Here is a 25641-nt window from a genome sequence, read left to right as displayed (position 1 = left end):
CGAACTCCAATTTTATTCGCCGTAAGAACTGTCCTTTAATCGGCTATGTTTAATTCTGTGTAACTTAAAATCCACTAATGTAATAACTTTCATATACCGAACCATTCAACGTCATAATTTACTTGACATTATTTTATCTAAATGATTTATTTCAGAATTTATATTATTAAAATGTTTCGTGACACTCGATGGCATTCGATTTCCCGGAAGGGTCTAATGGCGTGTGTTTCACGATCCACATGGATAATTGCGTGAAAACGAGCCGAGCCAAACCACCACGAGGCTCTCTCGTGCACTGATTCCTTGTTACTCGCTTCGTAGACGTCGAACTGAAAATAGCGTTTCGCTAAAAATAACCGAATTCAACGGGGCTGGACCTGCCCGACTGGCAACTTCCTGGACACCCTATAGATGCGACCGCGCGGAACGTCTCCGTCACGCCTTTGAAATTTATCACCGGCGTCGATTTCTTGCGTACTTGTGTCTTGTAAGTATGCTACCGTTCGTTGGTATTACGACACCTGCTGAGACTTCGTTTTATGTATTTTGAATTTGTGCATGTACGAAGACTTCGGCGAAAGAGCTTGCTACATTTGCTATTCTTTTCTTTTCTTTTATACAAAAGCGGTTTTAAGATTTGTGTCTCTGAGAGGATAAACTCCTGTTCCACCTTTTATTGATTTCTTAATTTTGTTACTTATGAAAGCGCATAATTGATATAAACGATTAACTAATGGTAAATGCTATATTTAACGTAAAAGACAGCGCGTTTCTTCTATTCTCTTTAGAATTTTCGAAATATCATTGATTATCGTAATCCAGCAGTCACGGGTAATCGTTAAATCGGTGAAAATGCTACGGAATATGAATAAATCCTCGATGTTTTAAATTATTAGTATCTTTTCTTTTATTCGAAGAATATTTAATAAAGTAAATTATGTTTTAGTAGGAAAGAAAGTGGATGCAGACAGGTTCTCTTGTCGTACGAGATAATGAACGAATGTTTTTTTTCAACGGATATAAAGTAACTTGTACATTGGCCGAGAGGGATCAAGTTATCATAATCCACGTTGGAATATTTACAAAGGGGGACATTTCTGAGAGGAACAGTAATATTTTCCAGAGAAATATTTAATTTTGTTATATTCTTCACTGCATTCGTGACTTGTTTTACACAGTGTTATTATAAATTAGGGTCCTATTCATAATTAAAATTATAATAACAAAGTTGAATGCGGAATTTTGAGAAAATGGTAGAAGATGATTTTGTAATCAGAACGTTTTGACATATATAAATATAATATCACGAATGATAATGAATGGTGATTATGATTTTTAAGTTAGTGAATGGGAAAGCAGCGCCTTAGAGAAAGGAACATTGGAGTGTCGATTACGTTGATTGTTAGACCGGGGAATCCCTGACTCAGTGCAAGGGTTTTTCCAGTTTGTTGCATGTTACTCGAGTTGTGAAATAGTATCGTAATACGTATGAGATATAAAAACATACGAAATATTTAAAGCAAAATACCTGTTATGATACTTAGACAATGAAATAAACCTCTATTTAAGTTCCATTCCTGTAACTGTATTCATAAAGATGTGAATTTGCATGAACTTTCGCAGTCTGCAAATAATAATAAGCCAATAGTCGATTACATTCTTCAAAAACATGCTTCGTTCCAGAAATAAAGTTGCTGCAAATTTTTGACCGAGAGTGTACGATCGTAAGACGTTCGGACATTTCAGTTTCGTTCGGACATCGTCCACTTTCCAAGGACGAAGAAAAGAAGAACAACTGAAACAGGAAGAGGAAAGGGAATAGAGAAAACGAAGAAGAAAGAGAAAAGATGAAGAAGGAAGGGACAAACTGGAGAAAGGAAGGTAAGTATATTTGGCGAATGAATGAAGATTCGGATGTCGGAAGTTGGCTAGGCGACGGAAATTCCGCGAACGTTCCTAGTCATCGAGTGACATCGAGGAGTATCGAGAACGTAGCCCTCGAGCTCGTTGTCAACCTCGTCGTTGTATTCGACGTCGTACGCGTCGTAGTCGTCGGCATCTTCCTCGTCGTCACTCTCTTTGATGATGCCGAGCCTCTTCGCGACGTTCTTCACGTTGTTGATGACCTCCTCTTGCACCAGATTAAAGCTCATCGCCAGCAAAGCAATTCCAAATAACAAGTACAACGAGCAAACCGCGATCCCTTTGTGCGCATCCAGCTTGTACGCTGGAACGAAGTCACCGAATCCTGCGAATCAAATGTGCACTTCCAGTATCATATTCGCTTTTTTCCTTTTATTTTATTTTATCGGGATGATAGTTGTAGTCGGGAAGAACAGACGAGGCACGTTATTATTTTCCTAGTTTTTTCTTTTACTACCTACGTTGCTTCCTACGTAGTTTTAGCGTATCGCGTCGTGCAAGCGAGTGCACGCGCAATTGTGCTGCTATATAAGATCGTATAATATTAATTTAAAAATAATAATAATTCTGTAATATCGAAAATAATCGTATAATAATTCTCAAATAATTCTATAATATTAATTTCTATTAAATTTTATATATAACATCAATATTCATAAATTTCCAGTGGATGATGCATGTACAATGACGAAAAGGTAAACGACCTTTCGGTGTGCAAAGGGTGAATGAACCTCTCATGCGTCAGAATCGAATGACAAGTGTTTAGAGAAGTGTGGAAGTTATCGAGTGGCTATTTGGGACGAGAGGTTCGATTAGGCAGAACTTTTGGCAGGAAAAGGTGAGAGAGAAATAATTAATGCATGCGTGATGCGATTTGGGAATGTCGCAGAATCAAGAGACAACTTTCATTCGATTCCAACAGAATGGAAAAGACGAATTTAAAATTAGAATAGAATATAAAATGTTTTCTAATTGAAGTTTCGTCAAATGTTTCAGAATTTTTAAATTAGCAAATGCTGTGAAATATTATTAGAACGATAATTTAATACGTATAATAAGCATAATAATTTAAAAACCAAATGCTGCTAATGTGCTAATGAATTTAAAAAAAAAAAAGAACAGAATTTTATTGAGTTTCAAAGGTGCACGAAGTAACAAAGCAGAAGAAATTCTCCAATTTCATAAAATGCTTCAAACTTCATAACGTTATTTAAAATCTTTAAGTCGGAGCCGTAGACACAAGCAAGATGTAATTCAAACACCACACAGTGCAAAAATTCTAATTAGATAATTAAAAATGAGTAAGAAGTTGTTCTGAGAGTAATGAAGCGGAAATTGGCAGAACGAAGGAGATGAAAATGTTCATCAAGTTTCATAAACTTCTGTGGAGCCTTTAAATTAATACCGCGCACAAAGTAAGGCTTAATAAAAATATTAAATTATTAACTAATTAAATACTAAAAGCATACCAAATAAAAACGGAAAAGAAGAAAAGCCGTACTAACCTATGGTAGTGAGAGTAATAAAGCAAAAATATGCAGAATCGAGGAATGGCCAATGTTCCCAAGCGCTAAATAAGAAAGCGCCACCAAAAATGTAACTAACTACCAGGAAGACGCATAACCATATTGGTACCGGCTTTATTGGCTGCCTTTCCTGATCGTCGTTTACGTGGTACTCATAATCTGAGTCAAAATCGTCTATGTATACTTGTCTGTGCGCAGAAAATCCAGCTGAGGACATTATATCCGATGGCAATGTGTCTCTTCTATAAGAGCGAGCTTCGTCGAAAAACAAGAAGGAAAAACAAAATTTATTATAGCAAACAGCTATAAATAAACACAAATTCGAGATGAAATAAAGATATAGATAAGAAACAAGAGGTTGCAAATATTTACATAGAAATTGTTATGATTTTACCAAAAAGATAAATAAATGTATCGAAATAAATAGAAAGATGATAAAATATATTATGGAAATAAGCGAATAATGTAAGAAATGTGAGATATAAATATGTAAATATAAATGTGACATGGATTAGAATATAAATTTAGAAAAATAGAATTTGTAACATAGAAAGATGAATTTAAGAACGAAAAGAAATATTAAGATAGATTACAGAAGTAACTGAATAGTAGAAGAAGATTTAAAAAAATGTATAAGAAGTATAAATCAGAGAATTTGAAAGTTCTTCAACTTGAAAACGCGAATTAGAAAAATAAATCTAACGAGTAGAATTGGAAAAAGAGAAATTATTTACCAGTGGGATAATTAGTTTTATAACGTCTACTTCTTGAAAACTGGGACCTTCTGGAGTTCTCTAGTTCCAAGTAAGTGGGCGACGGCCGTAAAGGCTGTGCCAGGTTCGTCCTGTAGTTGCTAGTCGCACCTTCCATGGATAAGCATCTTCTGGGCAACGACCTCGTCACTAATGGCGCTTGTTTCTCCACATTTTCCAGGGTTTCTGCCGCTTCTGGTTCCACCCGAGATTTGCTTGTATTGCCTACTGCAAATGAAAGAATCATATTTATTAGACAGGGAATTAACCGTCACTCCCTCCTCCTATTTTCAATTCTCTTTTTAATTTTAAATTTTTCATAAATTTTCTTTCCTCCTTTACTATTATATATACGAATGGAGAATTGTCCTGACAAAGTTCTACTGGAGAAAAATAAAATATTCCGAATTATAAATTATATATTTATTTATATTATTATCAAGTTGATTTTTGAATTTGACTGATCGATATAATTTTCCTTTAAATTTTCTTATATCGTCAATTATCAGTCACATTAAAGAAGAAGAAATTTGCTATGAATCACGTACATTCAATGTTGACAAGATTAATAAATTATATCGTAAATATTACATATATTTACATTATAAAGCTATCTTAAAGTATATTAATTACGTTATAATTTATATTTAATTTTTGACCGATTATTTTTGCAACTCACAGTCAGTTTTGTTTTCAGCGGAAGAGTGCCAGCGTCGTAATTCATCCTCCAAATCATCCAATGCATATTGGTTGCACAAAACCGGAGAACGATCAGTGTCATTCGGCGAACGCATTAGCAACTTCCTGTCTAACGATTGCGTCGTCATCTTGGGGCTAGCTAAACGCAATCGTCATTTAGAGATGTTTCTTTCTTTCATTTTCTCACAGATAATTTCACGGAATGTGGTTCAGATACCTCTGCTTGATTTTACCATCGGTAAATCCGAATATCTGGACACTGTCGCGGATTTAAATCCAAAATTTGGATTTGCCGAAGATGGATAAAAAGAGCTCGGTCTCTTGAGTTCCGAATCTTCGTATCGACGTACATTGTACCTCGATCGAAGCAAAGAAAACAAAAGAAGAAATTATTGTAGATATTTTTTTTAATTAAATAATTTTCTCTTTGTTTATATTTAAGGAATCTTCTCTAAAGAAAATTTCTTTTTGTCTAAATTCTCTATCGAACGCTTTATCAAATAATAAATGACACGGCTTTTCACTATCGCCATATTAAAAACGTTTCAAGAATCTACGTGATTAGGATATTACTTTTAAATACAATGAGAAAATTAAAAGTGCATAACATACTTATTATCTACGTCAAAGTACGATGATCTGGTCAAGGTTTCGGACAAACCCAGAGCTGAGTCTGCAGATCTCTGGCTCACCCTAATGGATCTTCCAAAGCCAACCCTGCTTCCACCATATCGCCTTTCCAAAAGTATGTTTTTATTGCACGTATTTGTTACAGAATATTATGGTTTTGGTATGAGGAAAATACGGATGTTTATACATTTATATGGAATTTAAATATGCCAATATATGCAAAATGTAAGTACAAAATGTATAGAAAAGAACGTTGGAAGCAAACCACTGGTTATATACATTTAGGTTTTTATTTCCGTAATTGTGCTCAAAAAAATACTCATGAGTTAAATAAATACCCTGGTTGTTTCATGGAATATGATCTGACGAAGTGGCTTCTTGGTCGCCTTTTTCTTGGTGGTTTCGTGCATATGTAACAGCAAACTCTCCAGTATAAAAATCTAATGACATAATAAAGGTAAAAGAAACAACGATTAAAATAATAAAATATCCATATAGACAAGACTCTTTCTTACAGTGATTGTATATTTTAATAAAATCCGAGGAATATAGAATAACTTGAGAAATATTTCCGTAATTAGTTGCTTTTCTCTCTTTCCTCGACATTTTCATTCGCGTCTTCATTTTACATTCGTAGTTAACGTGCTTTGAAATCTCTCGTGACGCTAATTCGTAGAAGAATTCGATAATATATATATTTCTATGTAATCCAATGCGAAATAATAATAACGAAAGGAAACGAACAAAATTGTCTCGAAGAGATACGAGCGTATATTTAAATATACATTAGAAATTGGTTGTTTTAGCACCGAAAGCATTAGAAAGTATAAATGAAGCGCATTTTTCTGCGTTCTACGCAATCGATTACCTGAAACTCGAAGCCATAATATCGCCAATGTTGGAGAGGCAAAGCAACATGAGGGGAATCCCAACGATAGCATAGAATATGGTGACCACTTTCCCGTTCTTAGTCTTCGGTGCGATGTGACCGTACCCTAGAGTCGAGGAACGCTCGATTAGCCTTGCGTAATTTCCCCGCTCACGTAATGCGCAATTAATCCTGTTAGGTCGAAAATTACGGCCGTAATTTTCACTTGATCTGCGCCTACCTTTCTTACAGCCCATAATTTACGTGACAATACTATAATAGTTTATGCAATATTATTTTCACTTTCTTATGATATACAGAATATTTATCGCGATATTTCGATCTATACTAAAATATTAATTATTATCCGAATTACCGTTATTCATCTGTTATTCGAAGCCTAGAAAATTTGGAATTTTACAATGGGACATTTGATAACGATATTTTTTAGAAATATCGATAACTTGCGGATATTTTAGTTAAGTTTTGGGATGTCTCCAATTTACAACGACAATCACAAGCTTAAAAAGTTCCTAAATAAATCTTTAAAAATTGTAATTGGTTCTCGTAATTCCGCGCGACTTCTAAGATATTCCCAGCGATTCCAATAACACAAAAATCTCCACGATTCACCTTTAATTTACTTCTACACGCTTCAAATCGAAGGTTGCTAGTAATTAATGTCATCATTCAAACTTTTCAAGGAACGAGCCTCGTGTTCTCAACCTTGTTCAAATATTTCCAGGGTCAACACACGTAATACTCGGAAGGATCATCAAGGTTGTCTCAGCCTCCACCAATTTCGTAACTAGAAATGTTTCTTCGTCTCCTATAGTCTGGGTCAAGGTCACTGCTTCGTTATACACAATTTTTACAATCACCGTAGCAAATACGCGACATCCGAGGATTATTTAATTTTGATGGTAAATTTAACTTTAAAAATCATCGAATTTTAGTTTTAGAGATATAAATTTAATTTTAATCGATTCGGAATGTTTCAGAAAATTTGAGTCATCTTTCACGAGCGTTACTCATAATTCCCATAATACTCGTGGAAAGCAAGAAGATGTTAACCACCTTTCTACAAATTATTTGGAAGCGAAGCATATGAACGTCTTTTTGCTTGCTTTTGGCGAGTATTACATGCTTCAGAAGTACGGGACCAATTTTTAAAAATATCCTATATATTGTAATTTATAAGGTTTTTAACGCCAAATGTTACTGAGAAAGATTTCTATTTTTCATTCCTTCTTCTCCTGTTCTTGTTCTTTTTTTTTTTCTTGCACTTTTTAATTGCTCTAATTAACGATCGAGAAAGAATGAGAACAGGAAGATGGAGAAGATTGAGCGCATCCGCCGGAAAGGGACGAGGATCGATCGATCGAACACAAAAGAGGAGCGGATGTTCCAGCTGGATTTCGGAACGCAACTCGGTCACGCGTTATGAGCCTTTGTTCGTTGGTCGATCTTTCGCGATGCATTATAACCAGATTCCTCGAGGAGAGATCGAAATTTCACGACATTGCGAACGTCACTCTTTGCCATTGTTATTTCGTATGCCCTGCAATCTTTCTAGTCTTTTCGATTCTCAAGCTATTTAGCAGTCACAAATATTTACTTCTAATTTGCCGTATCAATGAATTTACTATGTTATTATTTATCAATTTGTTATTTATTAAGAGTAAGTTTAAGCGTATATGATATTCTAGGGTATATCGAGGTTACACGACAGCGTGAATGAGAAATGTATGTAAATCGAGCTCCTTTTGCAGCCGGCAGCAAAAGATGAATATATTATATTGTATATGGGGTGTTCGTTTTATTACCAGCCAGCGTTTTTCTCGTAAACGATCAGTACGAGGAAAAAACGAAAGAGGAAAAAGACGAATGGTTTAAAGCGAACTACATATTCGCGATAATATTTCTTTCGCGCAAAAATGCATGTCTATTTCGTACATAATGCGCGTGATATTTTTTTACGCTCTGCCGATATTGCAAAGAATTATCGTTTACATTTATATTACGGACCGATGGTATATCATCGAACGATAATTACTTTGATTTTTCTTCGCTGCACGCCGCACTGTGGCGGTGTTACAAAGAATTTTCCCATCGAACCTAACAAATTTAGGCGTCCCCTTTCGTCGTGGAACGATGAAACGGTTAATCGACGAGATCGTTGGTCGGCGACACGGCGCAAAAATCAAGGAAAACGAATTACGAGACGCTGCCGGCTTCCTGTCCCGGAGGAAAAGTGAATTTCCTCGGTGGTTGGGACGGCGTTCTTCGTGAAAATGACCTTGATCATTGGATTTTCGTTCGACCGTGCCTTTTTTCCTCCCAAAAAAAAACAAGGTTACACCAGACCGCGGGAAACGTCGCTTCCGAGAGCTCGACCATTTTCTTTCATCTAGAAAGATTTCCTCTAACGTTTAACGTTGCCTGATTTTATAACGACGCGGTGTTAAATGAAATACGATCGTTCAAAAAGTTTTGTATCTTCCACGAAAGTTTTGTTTAAATGCAGAAACTTTGAAAATGATCGATAACGAAGAAAAGCGACGACGAAGATTGGTGAAGAATAATTGGCACGTTCTTTTTACGGGTTTCTTAAATATTTGCAAGTGTATATTTTATTGCTTGCCTTGTGACGCATTGCAATGGGGTTTATAAACTTTCACGTATTTCTAGTTACAAATTCTTACACGCTATCTTATTAAGTTACTTAACTCTACTTATCAGAGTTATGTAATTTTAAACGTTACACTGATATATACGTTACACGTAGAAATAATTCCATAATAAGTAGGTATGGTACGTAGATCTAACAGAAAGCAAAAATATTACGTCAACTTTCCTACGCGCTACGTTATTAACATTTATGATACATAGTTAGTCCTCGGCAAACTATATTATAATAAATCATATTTTAAAAAATTAATTTCAATGTTAAATTTTGCAGGGAAATCTTAATCTTGACACTAGTCCACATTAATTTCAACGATTATTTAATTTTCGGTCTAATTTTATGGATTACTTAATTTTCACTCTAGCTCTATTTTAATAAAGAAACACGAAGTAACATTTATTTACGTGTACACATCGATGCAATATTGCGAGGATAAAAATACCAAAATTCGTACATTACTTATCGTTTCTGAATTAATCGATAGCGATTAATATACTGTAATGGCTCTATGTTTATCAGAATCGTTTTAAATCAAGAACACTTTTATCTATTTTTGGGGAAAAATAGAAGAATCGAAGATAAAGCGAAAATCAAAAAAGAAGATCGAAGAAAGTTGGATAATGAAACGTATTTGTAAAGCTGTAATTTTATTGATTCGTCAAAAATTTCAGAAGGAAATGAAATTTGAAAAAACTGAATATTCAATAATGGTAAATATTTACGGTATACGTAACATATTAGCATATATGTAAAACGAGCGAGCGGTTCGCAAGAAACGACTCATCATTTTCATATAAGAATAAAAAAATTGCTGTAGTCATTAGGTTCAGGAATCGGAGACAATGCAGACGTCCTTCGAAGAACGACTGACGAAGTAGCGTGAAGGAGTGTTACGCCATTTCGCTGGATCTTGTCCAAAGAAAGAGGTCAGAAAACCACCTGTAATGAAACCGACTTCCCCTTCTCGAATCGGTGGATTTTCCCAGATCGAAGGACAGGCACGAGAAACACTGGTTTCAGTGCAATGCAATGCACCCACGTGCTCACCTCGCGTTACCTAACACGTTACGTTCGCGCATTTGGTGGGCCGCATTTGTATGTTTTGGTTTAAGTAGCATTTTGAAGGATAGCGATTAAGATCGGTGTTACTTTTTATCGCTTAATCGTCGTAAGTCAAAATAGTTTAATTATTATTACGAATATACAATATACGTATCTCCCAGTTTTCGTTCTGCCTTAAAATTCTTTCTCTCATTCACCGAACTATCGATATTTTCAATCTCCAAGTTCATCAATTTTATTTTCTCTCAAAATTTGCATGGAATCATTTTAATTACAGTTTTTTTTAAATACGTTTCATCGTTCAATCTTTCAATACGTTTATCTTTCAATTCTATTCGAACTTGGGACGAATATTCTCACTCTTTGAATTTTTCAATTTTCATTTTCCCTTCGATATCGTACTTGCAAATTTTCAAACGATATTATTCTGTTTCATATTTTCACGAAGGTAATTGGTTTGTGCATTTGGATGTTTGTGCGTCTATTGGAAAATTGAAGGTACAAAAATCTACAGAGTACATGTAATATACAAAAACATGTAAAATATTCAAACTACAATACTAACTACAATATTCAGTAAGAAAACGATCGTCTATCGCGGTTCTTTCTTTGCAATTATATTTATACTATCTACTTGAAATATTTATAGACTTTTTCCACTTCTTGTTCCTTCTGTGTCTTTAAATTTCCCATAAATGTATAAACGTGCACACCGTCGTCGTATCCATTTCTCTTTACGTACAATCTTTCAAACGAATATTCTTCCCCTGTTCGATCGCCGATCTTCTCGATTCTCGTTTTACCTTTCAGCTTGCTCATTATTCATTTTCCCATCAAATTTCTAACATTCGGCTCACGCTCGACGCTAAGCAAATATTCCAGCGTCGATTTACAGATTGAAACCTCTAAGCCCTCTAAACGATCCTAATCCGCGTAACGAGAACACCTGCGATTAAAACGGGCCGCACAAGGGGTGATTCACCCTCTGACGAAAACTGTTGATCCGAGATCGCTATCGAAGGGACCTCGAAACGAGCCACACGGTGCGTTCACCTTCCAACGGTGCATATATAAAGACGGGATTCACTTTCACTCTCGTTTTAGTCGACCGTCGGCGATATTCGCCGGTGAAGCTGTCCAAAGCAACAACCAGACGAAATCACGCCTTCTCGTGGAACGATGGCGACCTTCTTTCTCTTTTGTTGCGTCGCTATTGCCATGGTGGTCGCTGAAGAAGATGGCTGGGCATGGAAGCGCAGAGACGAACAGGAGAGCGACGTCGATAGAACAAGGTGTGTTGAATTTTTGGGTTTTCTTTCTTTTCGATGGAACGCGAGATATCGACGAATCGTGGTTTACGACGTGGATTCTAATGTATTTGCAGCAGTTTGATATTTTTTAGAGATGAGATGTAAACGTTTCATATTTGGTTCGATATTCGTCGAGATGTCGCGACGTGGAACTTTAACGTGGCAAATCCGTTCTCATCGGAACTTATAACGTAAGAGCGGTGTGAAAAAGGCTCCAACAGCAAAATACGCCACGTCCATCCCTTAATCATTCCGCTACCTTCCCTTTTTCGATTTCAATTTCTCTAGCCAACAATTAAGATAATGGCTTTAAATATCTTTAAAAACTTTTCTCCCTTTTGCTCTGCACAAAAGAAGAAGAAGAAGAAGAAGAAAATCGGAAGAAAATTGTTCATCGGAGCTATTTGTTCAGTTATAGGTACCAGGTGAACGAGAACCTCGAGGATCCCGGCCACGGAAGACCTTTGGTAGGATTTAGACCACAGAGCACCGGACCTTACGGTTCTAACAGTAGACCCATTGTGTCACCGTCGTATCCTGGCAACAAAGAAGTTCTCGTTGGTCCTGGTGGACCAACAGGCATTATAAAAAGGTATTTCGTATCTTCTCGCTGTTTTCCAACCCAGTAAGTCTGTTTTCGTCGTTCGCGTCCTCCACGTTGATTGGCTTTGCACGATCGAATGATCTGCACCACCGTTGGATTTTATGAAAAGCGGCCAAACATCCGGAGTTACACGATCCGGGGGTTGGATCGGATTTAGGTTGGATTTGGGTTTCGTTCGAGTTCGATTGTTCAACTCTGTTACGAATATCGGCGGCTGGAGAATATTTGAGCACATTTCGATATCGGGCTTTGTCGGCGATCGATCGAATCTGAATTTTTAGTATGCCAATGACAAACTGAAAAGTAACGTATAATAGAGATTTAAGCACTTTCGAGGAAAAATAAACGAAGAACGTATATACGCAGGGTTTTCCACCTAACTTTATCACTGTTGCATACATATATGTATATTATTCCTTTTAAACTAGAAATATTTTCTGGAAATACTAAATTCTATCGGTTTCCTGATTACATGCAGGATCGAAACTGCAAAAAGCTTAAACCATTATATCACTTAAAGAAGCAACCGTTGAATAATATTTACTTTTACTTTAACCCGTGCAGACCTTCCTACACCGCAAATATCGACGATGGCGAGTTGGAAAACGGTTTCGTGCCATCGTGGGTGAAGGACGATCCTCGATATAGAGAATACGACACTTGCAAATGCAGATACAGCTTCAATTGCCCCTCTAGCGGATTGAAATTTGTAAGAAATATGGAAAAATGACCGATACCTTTGAAACTTTGTAACTATATGCTCATTAATATTTCTAATCATTTTTTTAATCAGGGAAGCTGCTCCAAGGATAAAAAATATTGCTGCTTTAATAGCAGAAAGTATCCAGCGTTGGTTTCCGGACGATACGGACAAGGACAACATCCTTCATATCCGGTACCGTTTTATTGATATTGACATTTACCGATACTACTATTAATTTTACAATAACTTCCGATATCTTTCTGATAATGTTACTCAGTTTTTGATATCGTAGATCGCGCAAAATCGAATTCTAGAAGAATTAATGTCGAGTGTTTGAATTTTTCAACTTGCCAATTGAACGAAACCCCCCGTTTCCAAATGAAGTCTAACAAAATACAACGATAGCAAAATTAAAAATTCGAAAAATCTAGCATTTTCGAAGAAAGAGAAAAGAAACGAAATACGTCTGTACTCAAAAGAATAATCTGTAACTAGACTGCGGATATTTATGCAAATTCATATTTTTATGAACATAATTACAAAAAATAAAAGTACGGTAAAAAATTGTTTCGATTGCCGAATATTATAGCAAGTATTACAGTTTGAGTATTTTATATGTCTTTGTATAGTATATGCAATCTATAGACTTCTGTACCTGCGATTTTCCAATAAAAGCATAAAAATCTGCAGCCTATTTATAGCTTCGATCATATCGGTTAACTTTAATAACGTTTACACAAATTCCAGGGTGGTCCTAACAAGTACGGACCAGCGACTTTCGTGCAATCGCCGAACAATTATGGTAATCGAAGACCCCAGGGGAGTTTCACTGGCGCTAACAGATATCCTGGAAATTACCATTTTCCAGGGGAAAATCCGGAGCCCTATCCACGACCTCATAGCAATCCTTACGAACAAAATTACGATTACAACGACTTTGATATTTATAGTCGGTCCTTGAAGAAAAATCAGACGCAAAACGCTAACGCGGATGAAAAAGTTTAAGCTCCATTTACACGAGGCTTTCGACGGCAACTTTTTCTCGCCTGATCGATCTTCCGACGGTTCTTCGCGTATTTCGTCTTGTAAATTCTTAATAAGATCGATCTGCCTGAACGAAGAGTCGGATTAAAGAGTTGGACAGCGTATGAGAGGAAATTATTAAAAAAATGTCGCGGTGTAGGATGTTTCTGAAATTGTTAAAACTGCCAAGATATTCGTTAAATTTTTATAGAAAGAATACTTGAATCAGAGAGATACGTAGCGTTACTCGATATTTATATATGCGTAGTTTCAAATATTATTCGTAATTTGTACAGATACTCTTTGGATATTTGTTTTCGAATATTTTTTAGATAGTTTGTTTATAGGTTGAAATGGAAGACGCATGAGTGTTTACGATGTAGTTGAATATCAAAGGGAAAAAATACTCTAACAGATTGTTCTAAAGGAAATGAAATATTTCCAGAAGTACGTATGGTATTCACGAGGTAGATATTTAGTTGTTAACCTTCTATGTGACTCGGAAATACTCGTGTATCTATACAATTGCCTTTAATTCTTATTTATCTATCATCTGACACGATTTATCTGACATTGTATTTCACGTATTACTCGTCTGTATTGTATTTATTTTTATCTTATTAATTCTTTATCGAAATTTACTAACACGATTTACGTTTAGTGCTCACGTATGTATTTATAACTTTTAGATTTTATTTTATTCGTCTACTTTACTTTAGTATTTTATTGGTATAACGTTTTTTCGTAAAATGATATGGCAATTATCAGTACCAATTTTCAAACCAAAATTTTAATTTCAGTTTTCAATAATTGATCAAAGCAATGACGTTTCTTGTGTCGCGAGTGAGCAATGCATTCTGGTTATAGAAAGTTAATATAAATATTTCAGTTAAATTAAAAAAGAACAACAGTGGAACGTAATTTTAGACGAGCATGAAAATTCATGAAACATTTCTCCTTATTTTTAGCCACAGAACCCGCTGTCGTGGCTCCAATCTAAAAATTATCGAACTTCCTGTTTTTAAAAGAGCCACGACGATTTCAAACCCTTTTAACAAGATACCAAAGATTTTTCATTGAACTTATTCGATATTCGTTGTAATATAAACTTCGTATAATATATATGATAATTGATGTCACGTAAGATTATCGTTAAGAACATTTCTTCTATTTCTATGAATTTTCTCTGCTTCTTTCACCTATCGAGACTTCTTATGCCACTGCTATTCAACCGCTAATATTCAAAGTATAGTGTTCGTTATAATACTCGTTTTAGTAGAAAATAGACTTCCTATTAAACCTACCTAGATTTCGTTTCTCCTAATTATATTTGTAAAAATACGAATTCGATAATATTCTACCGCTCTCCTAATATCCTTCGCTCTTGTCGATAACGTTCTTCGTTGTTAAGGAAATAACTATTAGAGAAAATCAGGATAATTCGTGAAAATTATCGAAAGTATGAGAATTAATTATCTCTTGAGAATAAGAAAAACTAAATGATTACAATCGATGCTAACTATTAAAAAAAATTAAGACGATTCGTGAAAACTATTAAAGAAGATTATGATAGATAATCGTCTGTTGAAGATAAGCGAGACGAAATGATTAGTCTTACCAATGGTAGTAATGACGACGATGGAGTAAAAGAGAGCGCCAGCAAAGGTCCATTGGATGTCATCCTCGCCCTCGCTGCCATCCCAACCCTCCTTCTCCATCATGCACACGAGGTTGTTCTCGAAGCTCTACGAAGAAAAGTAGCGGGAAAGTGATGGCGGAGGAAATTCGAGTTCGATCTCTGGTCACCGAATGCGGATGAGACGGCCCGGTACCTTTAATTCACGTAACGCTTTGTCCGTCCAATTTTCACGAATCAGAACCTCTACCTCCTTCGTGATCTTCCATAGCTGCTCTGCTACGTTCCCTCTGATGTCTTTAATGCTCTTCTTGATCTGGATAAAAGAAAGCGAGAGAGAGAGAGAGAGAGACAAACAGAGAGAGAGAGAGAGAGAAGGAGAAAAAAAGAAGAAAACTAAAGAAAGGGGAAAGGGGATGAACGATAAAGGGAATTGGAATAAGAATTGTAAGAGGGGAAGATAAAGTGTCGTTATTTAGGCTGAGACAAATTGCGCGTTTATTCTTATTTCTGTATTTCGCTGTTGTTAAATGATAATGAAAATGGAAGTGTTTTCGTTTTATTCGATGTCTTTGTCGCGGAGATATCGCGTCATTAGGTTTTATTGAAATAAATGGATTTAATAGTAGAAGAAAAAAACGACGGAGCAGCGAAGTTTAAAGGAAACAGGAGAAGAAAATAAAGTGAGAAACGTAGAAGAGCGGAGGAATGTAAGAAGGTATAACTGAACAAATCATAATAGAGTACTAGAGAAGAGATTAAAATAGGAGAAAGGAGATGGCGAAAGGTGAAAAAGTAGCTTTTGGCGTGAAATATATCTCGAGTTCGAAGAAGAAAAAATCGAAGAAGAAACAGAATTTTTATTGGAGAATCTTCGGTCAGCCAGGACTTTTCATACAGAGAGAATAGGGGTACTTTAAAGACGGAAAGAATAAAAAAAAGACGTGCAATCGTAATCAGAGTTCGAAGAAAACGATCAAAATTACGCGATTGACCAATTGATGGAAAGAAAGCCAAGAAAGGAAAAGAAATTAGAAAAAATCGCGAAACATTAAAATACGCGAACAACGTGGAACACGGATATGAAAAAATTAGCGAGAAAGAAATGGAAAAACGTCACTGGGCATAATATAGCCAGGCTAACTTCACCATGAACCAGATACTACTTTTTCCCTGAAACCTCTACAAAAGAACATCGTAAAAATGTAACATTGCAAATCTTCGCCGAGAAGAAAGAATAAAAATAGCGTTTAAATCCCGACTTTTATTTTACCGACGAACGTAACGATATAACGTATGATAATTAGTCGACGAATATTTATGCTCCGGTGAAAAATTTCAGAATGCAAAAATTCACATAATACGCGAAAATAATATATTTAAAGTGCTCTCGTTATAGTTTACTCTAGAAGGTAAAACGACCCTCTGGATTGAATTTCTTCGGTTGCATTCGTAAAAATACGCTCGGTCTGGCGATAAGATACGCGATAATGTACAAGCAAGTTTGAAAAAATAGACATTGAACGCAGTTTCTAAAGCGAGATATTTAATCCCACTCGTAATAAAATGCCGTATTTTAACGGATCTCAACGGAAAAATTTAAGAGAAAAGATGATAACGATTCGACCGTCGGTTGTATTCGTTGTACCGTCGGTTTCGTAAACCAGGGTTAAAGAGATAAGGGAATTAAAATTCGATATATCTACCTCTTTCTCGTGGGTGGCCTCGAGGGCCTCGAACGCGTACGCGCCGATCAGACAGTAGAGCACGACCAACGAAACCAAGGACACGTGGGAAAAAACGCATCTGAAGAACTTCCACAGGAAACGTAGAAACCTGATGCACTTGGAGGGCTTCTCGGCCTCGACCATCAGCTCGAACGCTTCCGGTCGCGAACGCGGCATCGTGCTTTCCGCTTCGGAGCACGTTCTCTTCCTTCACGCGCTTTCACCGCGTTTCTTCATCTTTCTTCGAATTTCTCTCTTTTCTCCTATACGTCTCTTGATATTCCTCTCACACCATTGAATTTCCACGATATCCAGTCGCTTTATCAACCAACGTTCTTACATTACGTTTCTTACGTTTTCAGAAACAAAAGGTACAGCGTTTTTCGAAAATGTTTCGCAATATTCGCAGTTCGCTCGTGGATGTTCGATGATCTAGAGTTGGATCGAGCGTTTAAGACGCTTTTTAAATCGAACATTCAAGTATTTACGGACAGCGTACTAAATCATTCGTCACTGTTTTAGGTAAATTTGAAATAGAATTTTGAAAATCGATATAATCGCTCCAAATTTGACATAGTACCATTTCGATGAATTTTACGTACGTTTTGCGATCGTTCGAGATTTTAGATACCAAAATTAATCGAATCGATTTCGATTCGCTATTGATCGATTTCTTTGAAAAAATGTTCTTTTATTTAATATTCTTCGGACAGCATTTGTCAGACAGCAAATCGGTTCCACAAAGTTTGAGAATCTTATTACGTACATTAGTTTCTAAACGCGAATTTGATCGCGTGGTAATTTTCAATGCGTAAACGCACACGCTGCGACGACAATACGGAATAAAATCGTAACAAATTCTTCTGTATGCTAGCGACCTTCTAATTAAATTACATGCTGTAGAAGACGGGCAAGTTTGCCGGATACGTTTCAGGGCTAGTGTATGTACAATACACGGCGATTATTTTAACAACTAAAGTAAACGCATAGCTGTTAGGAATTGCTGACCACCGAGAGACACGAGTATGTACATTTTGGATAGCGAACCATGTCGCGAATCGTAGAATTAATATCTTTGGAATAAGATGTAAGGTTGCGTTCGAAGAAAGCTGAAACGGGCGTCTCGAGTATTTAAAAATTAGAAAATTATCGAGCGACGTACGATGTACGTGCGTTATAAAAATCTAAAATAACGGGACAATTTAGAGTTATCGAATCGATCGAGAATTACGATAAATGGAAATTAATGGATTATCGGATATAAGAAACAAATCGATGAATATATCTACGAGCGTATTAATTAATGGTCTATTTTGTATGGTGTAAGAAGAGAGATGGCAAGGAAAGCGTATTACCGATATCAATCTAAAAGAAGGACGATGGTAGAGCATAAAAATTGATTTCCTCCTTCGCAACGTGCGTTTGATTTATCTTCCTGTGGTTCGAGTTCCGTTAGATTGGTAGGAAAGCAATCTAGGGGCCTATGCAATCTTTCTTATATCGTATCTTACCGTTATCAAAAATACCGCGTCGACCGAACCAAATGTCTTAAATTATATTGGATTAAATGTAATATGAATCGAAAAGATAAAAATTAACTTAAACCAAAGATAACAGTATTGTTCGAGTTATCGTTATTATTTACAGATAGAAAATTATGGCTCGATCTATCGGTACGATACGTCTATATGAAGATAAGATTTTGAGAAAAAGGCTGGAAATTATATTTTATAGTGAAAGCATCGATTTTAAAAAATCCCATTACATTGTCCGTTGATAGAGGTGAAAAATTACATTTCATACTGAAAGCATAAATTTTCGAAAATTCAATTGCATCGTCTGTATAGATAGATAGAGATAGAAAATCACATTTTACATCGAACGCCATTAACTTCGAAGAACACCACAGCGTTATTTGTTATGGAAATATAGAATTATAGTTTGCATAGGAAGCGTTGATTTTAAACTTCTTTTAAATCGCATCATAAATCGTTCGTGCGTCTACGAAGACACGGAACCACAAAGGAATACAAAAATTATGGTTTATCGTGATTTTAATACTTCGTTTCTATCGTAATTCCGATATTTCAACGGTTCTATTCCCCTGAACCTACGTACACGTATCAAACATTTTCATTCGTTCAACTATATGCACGTTCTTATAATTTTCCATTCTTTATATTTAAACAATTTATGCTTAAAACGCTCGCTACATTTAAATTTCGTATCTTAGTATTTTACACTTGGAACACCTGTAATATTTTACCAAGATAATAATTCGTCTAAGCGAACTTCATAGAGAAATTATTATTCGCGCGAAACGTCGTTCGACAAACGATAATTTTACTTCGTTTTTATCGAGATACACCTGTTAAACATCGCGGTATATCGAGTTCTTTATCGCGGCGTTGGAGAAGCGAAACTAACTGCGGAACTAACGTAAAACACAGGCGTGTTTCGTTCGAGATGGTTGTTCCAAATTTATCCTACCTATGCCATCGGCGAAATTTCGTTTCGAGACGAAGCGTCGTGAAAGGTTCACCCACTAAGTCACAAGTCCAAAATATTCTACAAACTTCTTTCTTTGTAAAGAAAAATTAGACAGTAGATTAGTAGGATGATCGAACCAACGATTAAACGATTGAAGTTAAAATAATAAATTCTGCTTCTTCGTAATCTTGCTCGTATGGATCGATTATAAAGAATTTCTATCTCGATTAATTCATACCATATATGTACTGTTGAACTTGAAGTAACTGGAATTACTAGAACCGTACATTTACGAAATCTTTTTATTTTTAATTTTTTGGTTTGATATTAAATTCAAATAAAATATCGATACATGTATTTCTGTAGCGTTGTATCAAAATAATCTGTACAATATATATATATCACGTACATGGTTCTATCGAGTCAGGCAACTAATTTTCCTTCGGAGGGCTACTTGATATTTGTCTACAGCTATCTATCTTATCGACGCCTGGTTTGCTCGTTAAAATCTTTATCCGATGTAGGAAATTTTATACCCTTCTCTTTCCATTAACCAAGAACAGAATAGAGATGACGTTGAACGAAACTTTGCGTCTCAGATTGTGAAATACCGACCTGCTGGAAAATCACACTGTTTCGTACGCCCTCTTCCATTTCCTACGGCTTACTATCGATCGATACTATACAATGGGTCGGCAACGTCGATAAATACTCTCTTCGTAACCTACTACAGATTTTTCGTTTGAAATCGTGCACTGTACGCATCTTTAGTGACTCGAATTGCGCGCGATTCAAAATTAAGCTTCTTCCAAATCATCACCAACTATCGAAGTATCGATATCGGCGATCTGATTATTTTTCGGCGGTCAATTATCTTTCTGTCTTTGAAAGAAATTTCGTTAGGAAGATCCATTGGAAAAGAAGACGTGAAAGATGAAAAAAATACGTGTATCTGGTAATGGTTTATTATTATCCCAACCGACTCTTCTGTGTATTTACATAAAAAACGAGAGATCGATCGTCAAGACCGAGCCGTGGATCGCATTCTATTCGCCACCAACGCGAGTTTAGGCACTTTGACGCTCGACTTCGCCTTTCTAAAAACACCAGGTCAACCAAAAACGAACTAGACCACCAGAAACGATCCATATCAGCAGACAAACCGGAAATAGTTACCAGATGTTCAAAGATACCGCGAAACCGAGCGTAAATAGTCGTTTAAACAGGAATATTATCGTCAGTCTGATCGTTACGATCGCGTTGAATGGTGAAAAAGAAATGAATTTCGACCAGTTAACGCCGATTATACCACTGTGTCTTAGTAACTGCGTGTGTATAAGTATACGTATTCATTGAAGAGGATTTCAATGAATAGATCCGCTACACGAGAACATTATAATAATAAAGATAATAATAATGATGATAGTAGTAGTAGTAGTAATAGCAGTAGTAATAGTAGTAGTAGTAGTAGTAGTAATAGTAGTAGTAGTAGTAGTAGTAATGATAATGATGATAATAGAAGTAATAATAATAATAATAATAATAATAGGAATAATAATAATCTATATGTTAGTTCATGGTGCAACGTCAATCGCGCTCTCACCAAACAGCGTAAAAAAAGAAAAGAAAGGAAACAATCGTGTCGCGTAGAAAGCGATCGAGGTTCACCATGCAAAAAGGAAAGGAAAACTTGGCCATGGGGGCCGCTTCGAGTTACGAAGAAAATATACGTAGGAAAAAAGCATTCGGTCGTTCCAGGGATGTACTTTCGTTCCTTCGTGAAACTCCGAAAACGATGATTTTTTTTACCTTGCAAGTATCCTTTTTCTTTCTTCGACGACTCTGACGCGATATCGCGTGCAATAATTCAACTTCTATTTACGATTACCACGATCTCGTTAATTTCCTTAATTTCGATGGCGTTAATTTAATTCTAACAAATTTTTAGAATTTAGAATTTTTTAAATTTGCAAATTTTACGCACTCTTGCATTTTTTTGATCATTATATTTTTGAAATCTCGAGTATTAAGAAGATTTCTGAATCTCCAAGTTACTGAATTTTGCACTATTGCAATGTTTAAAGTTTAGAATTTTCAAGTATTCGACGTTTAAACTTTTGAATTTTGTGATTTTCGAATATTTGAAAATTTTGCCTGCAGCCGATTCGCGTATTCCGGAACTGTCAAATTTTTCATGTTTTTAACGTTTTAACGTTTCAACGTTTTAAAGTCTCCGACGCTGAACTCTTTAAGTTTGAAATTTTCCGCTCTAAAATTTCCGTACTTTCGATATCTTCGATATCTTGAATTAAAAATTGGCGAAATTCTATTTTAACGAGGTTTCGATTTCTTTTCTTCTCTTTCAACGTGAAATGTTATTGCCCAAGACGAGTGACCCTTGAGCGTGACACGAAAATGGCGGGCCATCGCGCGATGTTTCGAAAACCGTGCGATACAATTTATTTCGTGTCGTCTTCGCTTTACGTGACAGAATTCAAGATCGATCTGGTCTTTCACAATTCAACGTGATCGTACATCCCTGGGACAAGGGGCTCTCGTTGTGTCTCGGTTGAAACGCGCAAGAAACGCTATTCAACCAGAGTTACGATCGTTAGTTTACAGTAAACTCGAATTACAGCATCGATCGTGAACTCGAGACCATCCTCTGGTATCGTGGCATCGAAACCCCAAACCTTTCTCCGACCGATTCGACGCTCAGTGTACAAAATGTTTCGAACTAAATTCGAACTCATTCTTCGATTTATCATTCAAAAAATATATTTTTTTTTTTTTACTCAATTCGTTGAAAAACTTTTATAAATAAAATATAAGAATTTGACAATTCCATCTCTTTATTCTAGTTCACTCTTCTATTTTGAAACACTCTGCGTAAAGCGTTCCATAGAATTGCTGAACAATAAATTGAAAACGATGGTCCCGAATGAACGCGATCGATGTTGTTTTAATCGATGAAGTACCGTTCGTTTCACTTGCCGATCGATACCCATAATCAGCTTTCTTCCCGTTATCGCTTCGACACAAACATCGCAATCGACTCATCTTCGCGGAGGATTTCCGTTCCGCGCGAGCAAATCGAGAGAAAGAAGAGGAAAAAATGACAAAGAGAAACCGATACTGCGGGTCCTAGTTTTCGCGCTAGATAATAATCTAATTAATACTAACATGGGCTTGGTGGAAGAGATATAGTACGATTATAAACTAAATCTTTAACCTTAATTCGCTGATATCTACTTTGATTAATCGAAAAGAAGATCGTAGCCAAGAGTAGATATCAAATTGTAAAAGTCATTCTTAAAGCGATACATCAACCATGTTTCTAAAATCTGCTTTTCACATTTTATACCATACATCATTTTTTCTATATTATGGAGCGTTAAAAAAAGGAAAGAAACGATCGAAACATCGAGACTGAAAGTGGACTGAATAGGAAAAATTAATTTTTAGATAGGATTAGTTGCGCCGAGTATTCGATGCTCGCATCTATTTTAAACGACGAATTATTCAATTTGTGGCGTTTGAAATCAATTCGCTTTTACTCTTCGTACTTCAATTTTGAATGGACGCTCAAAATTTCGGCTTTCTCGTATCTATCTTTATCTAATCGAAATTAACGTTTCGAATCTTGAAACCTATAAATATTAATATATAATCAACTATATCGTCTCGCTATAATCTCTTTCACCTACAACGCGATATATTTGTGTAAATTCAATCGATCGATACAAAGAGCGCTCGATAGAGAATCGTTCGATAGAGAACGATAAATGGCTAGAATACGGTACGATTAAAAATACAACGAAGCTTCGTCGATTTTCATCGTTGAAATGAATAAATTTAAACTCGTTTCGTATCCAGATTACGTTGTCGTGTTGCGAATTTCGAAATATATTGCAGATTTCCTATTTATAGTTCTCGTTTTCGATCGTTTGTTTCTTTGATTCTTCTCTTTCAAATTCGAAATATACGACATAGCCAACGTTCCCTTTAATGCGACAATCTCGTCTCTTCGATTCTCGAATTTTTCGAGTAAGTCGAATGCTATTTGACTTTTCAAATTACTCGAAACATTCGCCTAATCAAACATTCGCTTGGCGTTCGCTAATTTAAGAAATCGACTAATTCGTTCTAATGTATTTCTGCGAATATTCGGATATTAAAAAATAGCCAAAATCTCTATCTCTTTAAGGTTCGGAATTTTCAAATTCGGAAAGTATTCGAATTCTTTCGTTTCAATTTAATATCCAAATATTTCCACATACTTGAATTATATAATTTAATGGTACGCGATACATTGCACAAATTGTTAAAAATTGGAATTTCTCTAGTTGATAAAATTCGATGTATCGAATGATACGATTATTAGAAATAAAATATTTCGCGTTACACGACGAAACGGGTTTCCCTCGGTTCGAATTTCAAGTGCAACTGTAATTAGTTGCCAGTCTTTCGATCGCGTTCGTTCGACGATATTCGATTTCGTAAAGAGCGTATCACACACGTGACAGCATAGTTGATCGAGAAGCAAATAATTCGTGGCTATCTCGAAGGACGTTGAGCAAAGAAGTCATGTTTCCAATCTACGATTCCGCCAATCGAGTTTACATTTCGTCCAGTGGCACAAATTGAAAAATCATTAACGCTATTCTTATCCTTATCCTATAGATTATTCTAATCGTCGCCGTACGTTCTGTCCGATTTACACAGCCTTTTCTTCCTCGAACGTGTCTCGGTGAATCACGACGCTTCGTTGTCATAACCACCGATTCTTTTCTTATCTAAGCGCATCGAGTTTCTGTCCAATTGCGAAGAATCGATAACAATAAGAAACACTTTAGAGAAAGACTCTATAAGAGACAAACAAGTGATTTTTAAATTATTAACCAAATAATTTGTTTAAAGTATTTATAGAAACACGAAACTGGAATATCGTACGGTGCTTGTTAATATTTCAAGGCATCGTCGTACTTTGGTTTCAACAAATATTTCAAGCAAACCATCGTAACGCAACAAATATTTGATCCGAATGGAAAGTTTTATAGGAAAAAATTTGTATAGTTAAGCACCGGAGTGGATAAAAATTCTTTGTTAATCGAAGCAAACGCGTTCCTGGCGACCGTTCGAGTAGCAAACTTTTCGCACATTGGACCGTTTTAAAGGAAATCGATAGAAGGAGAAACGAGACGAACGGAGGAAACGATTCTAAACGGTTTCAAGCTTCGTCGTCGATAGCGCACGAAATAGAAACTCGGAAAGTCTGATTCTCGCTAGCTCGGTCCAAAGAAACCAAGGGTTTCCAACGTCCTGGTGACTCTTTCGATTAATTGGTCCTTGTATCGCCATATCGTGGTGTCTAACACGCTGTTCTCGCGATATTGGACGCAAGTCTTCTTCAACGATTTCACGCAATCGGCTCTGTAATGCTGAAGTTGAGCATCCTCGGTCTCTATGGGGTAACTGGTGCAACCGGCGCCCAAACAGGCCAAAGGGAAGTGATTGTGCAAGGTCACCACCCTCTCCGGATTGTGGAAGCACTTGATGTACTGATTAGGTTTCGTGAAGTTTTGCGAACGATAGACGTGTTGCAACATATGCATGTACCTGCGAACATATGAGAAATTTTGAACAAAGGATTAACGGAGACGTTGCATCGCTCGGTTCTCCAATCTTTGTATATTTCAATTTCCAAATACTCGAATGTCCATATTTTCAGACTTTCCGATATTCCGATTCATAATGTTTTCAAATTTTCGAATTTTCAAACGTTTGAATCTTTTAATTCTCGAACTTTGGAATTCCCGAATTTTGGAAAATACTAGATTTTCAAATTTCTCGTCTCTTAAAACTTCAAATTCCTAAACTCTTCGATCTTTGACTTTCTAACTTGTTAAATTTCGCAGATTTGCTAAAACTTTCCAATTTTTCATTATCGATTTCTAATGTTTCTAATGTTTCAAACCAAAGATCTACGGATCAAGTAG

At 36.1% G+C, this 25641-nt stretch overlaps 3 protein-coding genes and 1 long non-coding RNA gene across 8 annotated transcripts in view; 2 read left to right on the top strand and 2 right to left on the bottom strand.

Moving 5' to 3' along the window:
• Positions 1-4569, top strand: part of LOC143303497 (uncharacterized) — a 55429-nt gene extending 50860 nt beyond the window's left edge. The window contains exons 6-9 of the long non-coding RNA XR_013059881.1: positions 156-487; positions 1684-1881; positions 2591-4253; positions 4383-4569. This is a non-coding gene — a long non-coding RNA (uncharacterized LOC143303497). The remainder of the gene's footprint in view (positions 1-155; positions 488-1683; positions 1882-2590; positions 4254-4382) is intronic.
• Positions 1875-19785, bottom strand: galene (potassium two pore domain channel subfamily K member galene). Of its 3 annotated transcripts, XM_033338808.2 has the most exons (12): positions 18508-19785; positions 17132-17926; positions 15622-15741; positions 15408-15534; positions 6399-6525; positions 5869-5970; positions 5513-5635; positions 5118-5257; positions 4881-5039; positions 4184-4429; positions 3429-3704; positions 1875-2248 (listed from the first exon to the last, which is right to left on the bottom strand). In XM_033338808.2, exons 2-12 carry the CDS (start codon positions 17327-17329, stop codon positions 1929-1931), a joined length of 1938 nt encoding a protein of 645 aa, XP_033194699.2. In that variant the 5' UTR covers positions 17330-17926; positions 18508-19785; the 3' UTR covers positions 1875-1928. The 3 variants fall into 3 exon arrangements, with proteins under 3 accessions (XP_033194699.2, XP_076479848.1, XP_076479849.1); XM_076623734.1 differs by having other exon boundaries at positions 2005-2248; positions 3559-3704; positions 17132-19785; XM_076623733.1 differs by lacking the exon at positions 3429-3704 and having other exon boundaries at positions 17132-19785.
• On the top strand, positions 9635-15177 carry LOC117159279 (uncharacterized). Its single transcript, XM_033338993.2, has 6 exons — positions 9635-10255; positions 11045-11441; positions 11872-12051; positions 12628-12772; positions 12857-12958; positions 13514-15177. The coding sequence occupies exons 2-6, from the start codon at positions 11329-11331 to the stop codon at positions 13769-13771; spliced, it is 798 nt and encodes a 265-aa protein (XP_033194884.1). The 5' UTR covers positions 9635-10255; positions 11045-11328; the 3' UTR covers positions 13772-15177.
• Positions 19786-20591: 806 nt separating the features above from the next.
• Positions 20592-25641, bottom strand: part of LOC117159106 (uncharacterized) — a 70591-nt gene continuing 65541 nt past the window's right edge. For all 3 annotated transcript variants that reach the window (XM_076623735.1, XM_033338657.2, XM_033338649.2), the window contains one exon: positions 20592-25261. In XM_076623735.1, coding sequence (XP_076479850.1) covers positions 24928-25261 — 334 coding nt within the window. In that variant the 3' untranslated portion in view covers positions 20592-24927. The remainder of the gene's footprint in view (positions 25262-25641) is intronic.

Source organism: Bombus vancouverensis, chromosome 13, assembly GCF_051014615.1.
Source record: "Bombus vancouverensis nearcticus chromosome 13, iyBomVanc1_principal, whole genome shotgun sequence".
Lineage (NCBI taxonomy): Eukaryota > Metazoa > Arthropoda > Insecta > Hymenoptera > Apidae > Bombus > Bombus vancouverensis.
Note: the sequence above shows the minus strand (reverse complement) of the source record. Positions and strands in the feature narration are given on the sequence as shown.

Excerpts from the sequence above, each read along its gene's own strand:
- LOC117159279 (XM_033338993.2), top strand. The coding sequence starts at position 11,329 with ATGGCGACCTTCTTTCTCTTTTGTTGCGTCGCTATTGCCATGGTGGTC. Across the intron at positions 12,052-12,627 it reads CCAACAGGCATTATAAAAAG|ACCTTCCTACACCGCAAATA; the intron begins GTATTTCGTATC and ends TAACCCGTGCAG. Across the intron at positions 12,773-12,856 it reads CCTCTAGCGGATTGAAATTT|GGAAGCTGCTCCAAGGATAA; the intron begins GTAAGAAATATG and ends TTTTTTAATCAG.
- galene (XM_033338808.2), bottom strand. The coding sequence starts at position 17,329 with ATGCCGCGTTCGCGACCGGAAGCGTTCGAGCTGATGGTCGAGGCCGAG. Across the intron at positions 15,535-15,621 it reads AAGCGTTACGTGAATTAAAG|AGCTTCGAGAACAACCTCGT; the intron begins GTACCGGGCCGT and ends TTTTCTTCGTAG. Across the intron at positions 3,705-4,183 it reads TAAAACTAATTATCCCACTG|CTCGCTCTTATAGAAGAGAC; the intron begins GTAAATAATTTC and ends TTTTCGACGAAG.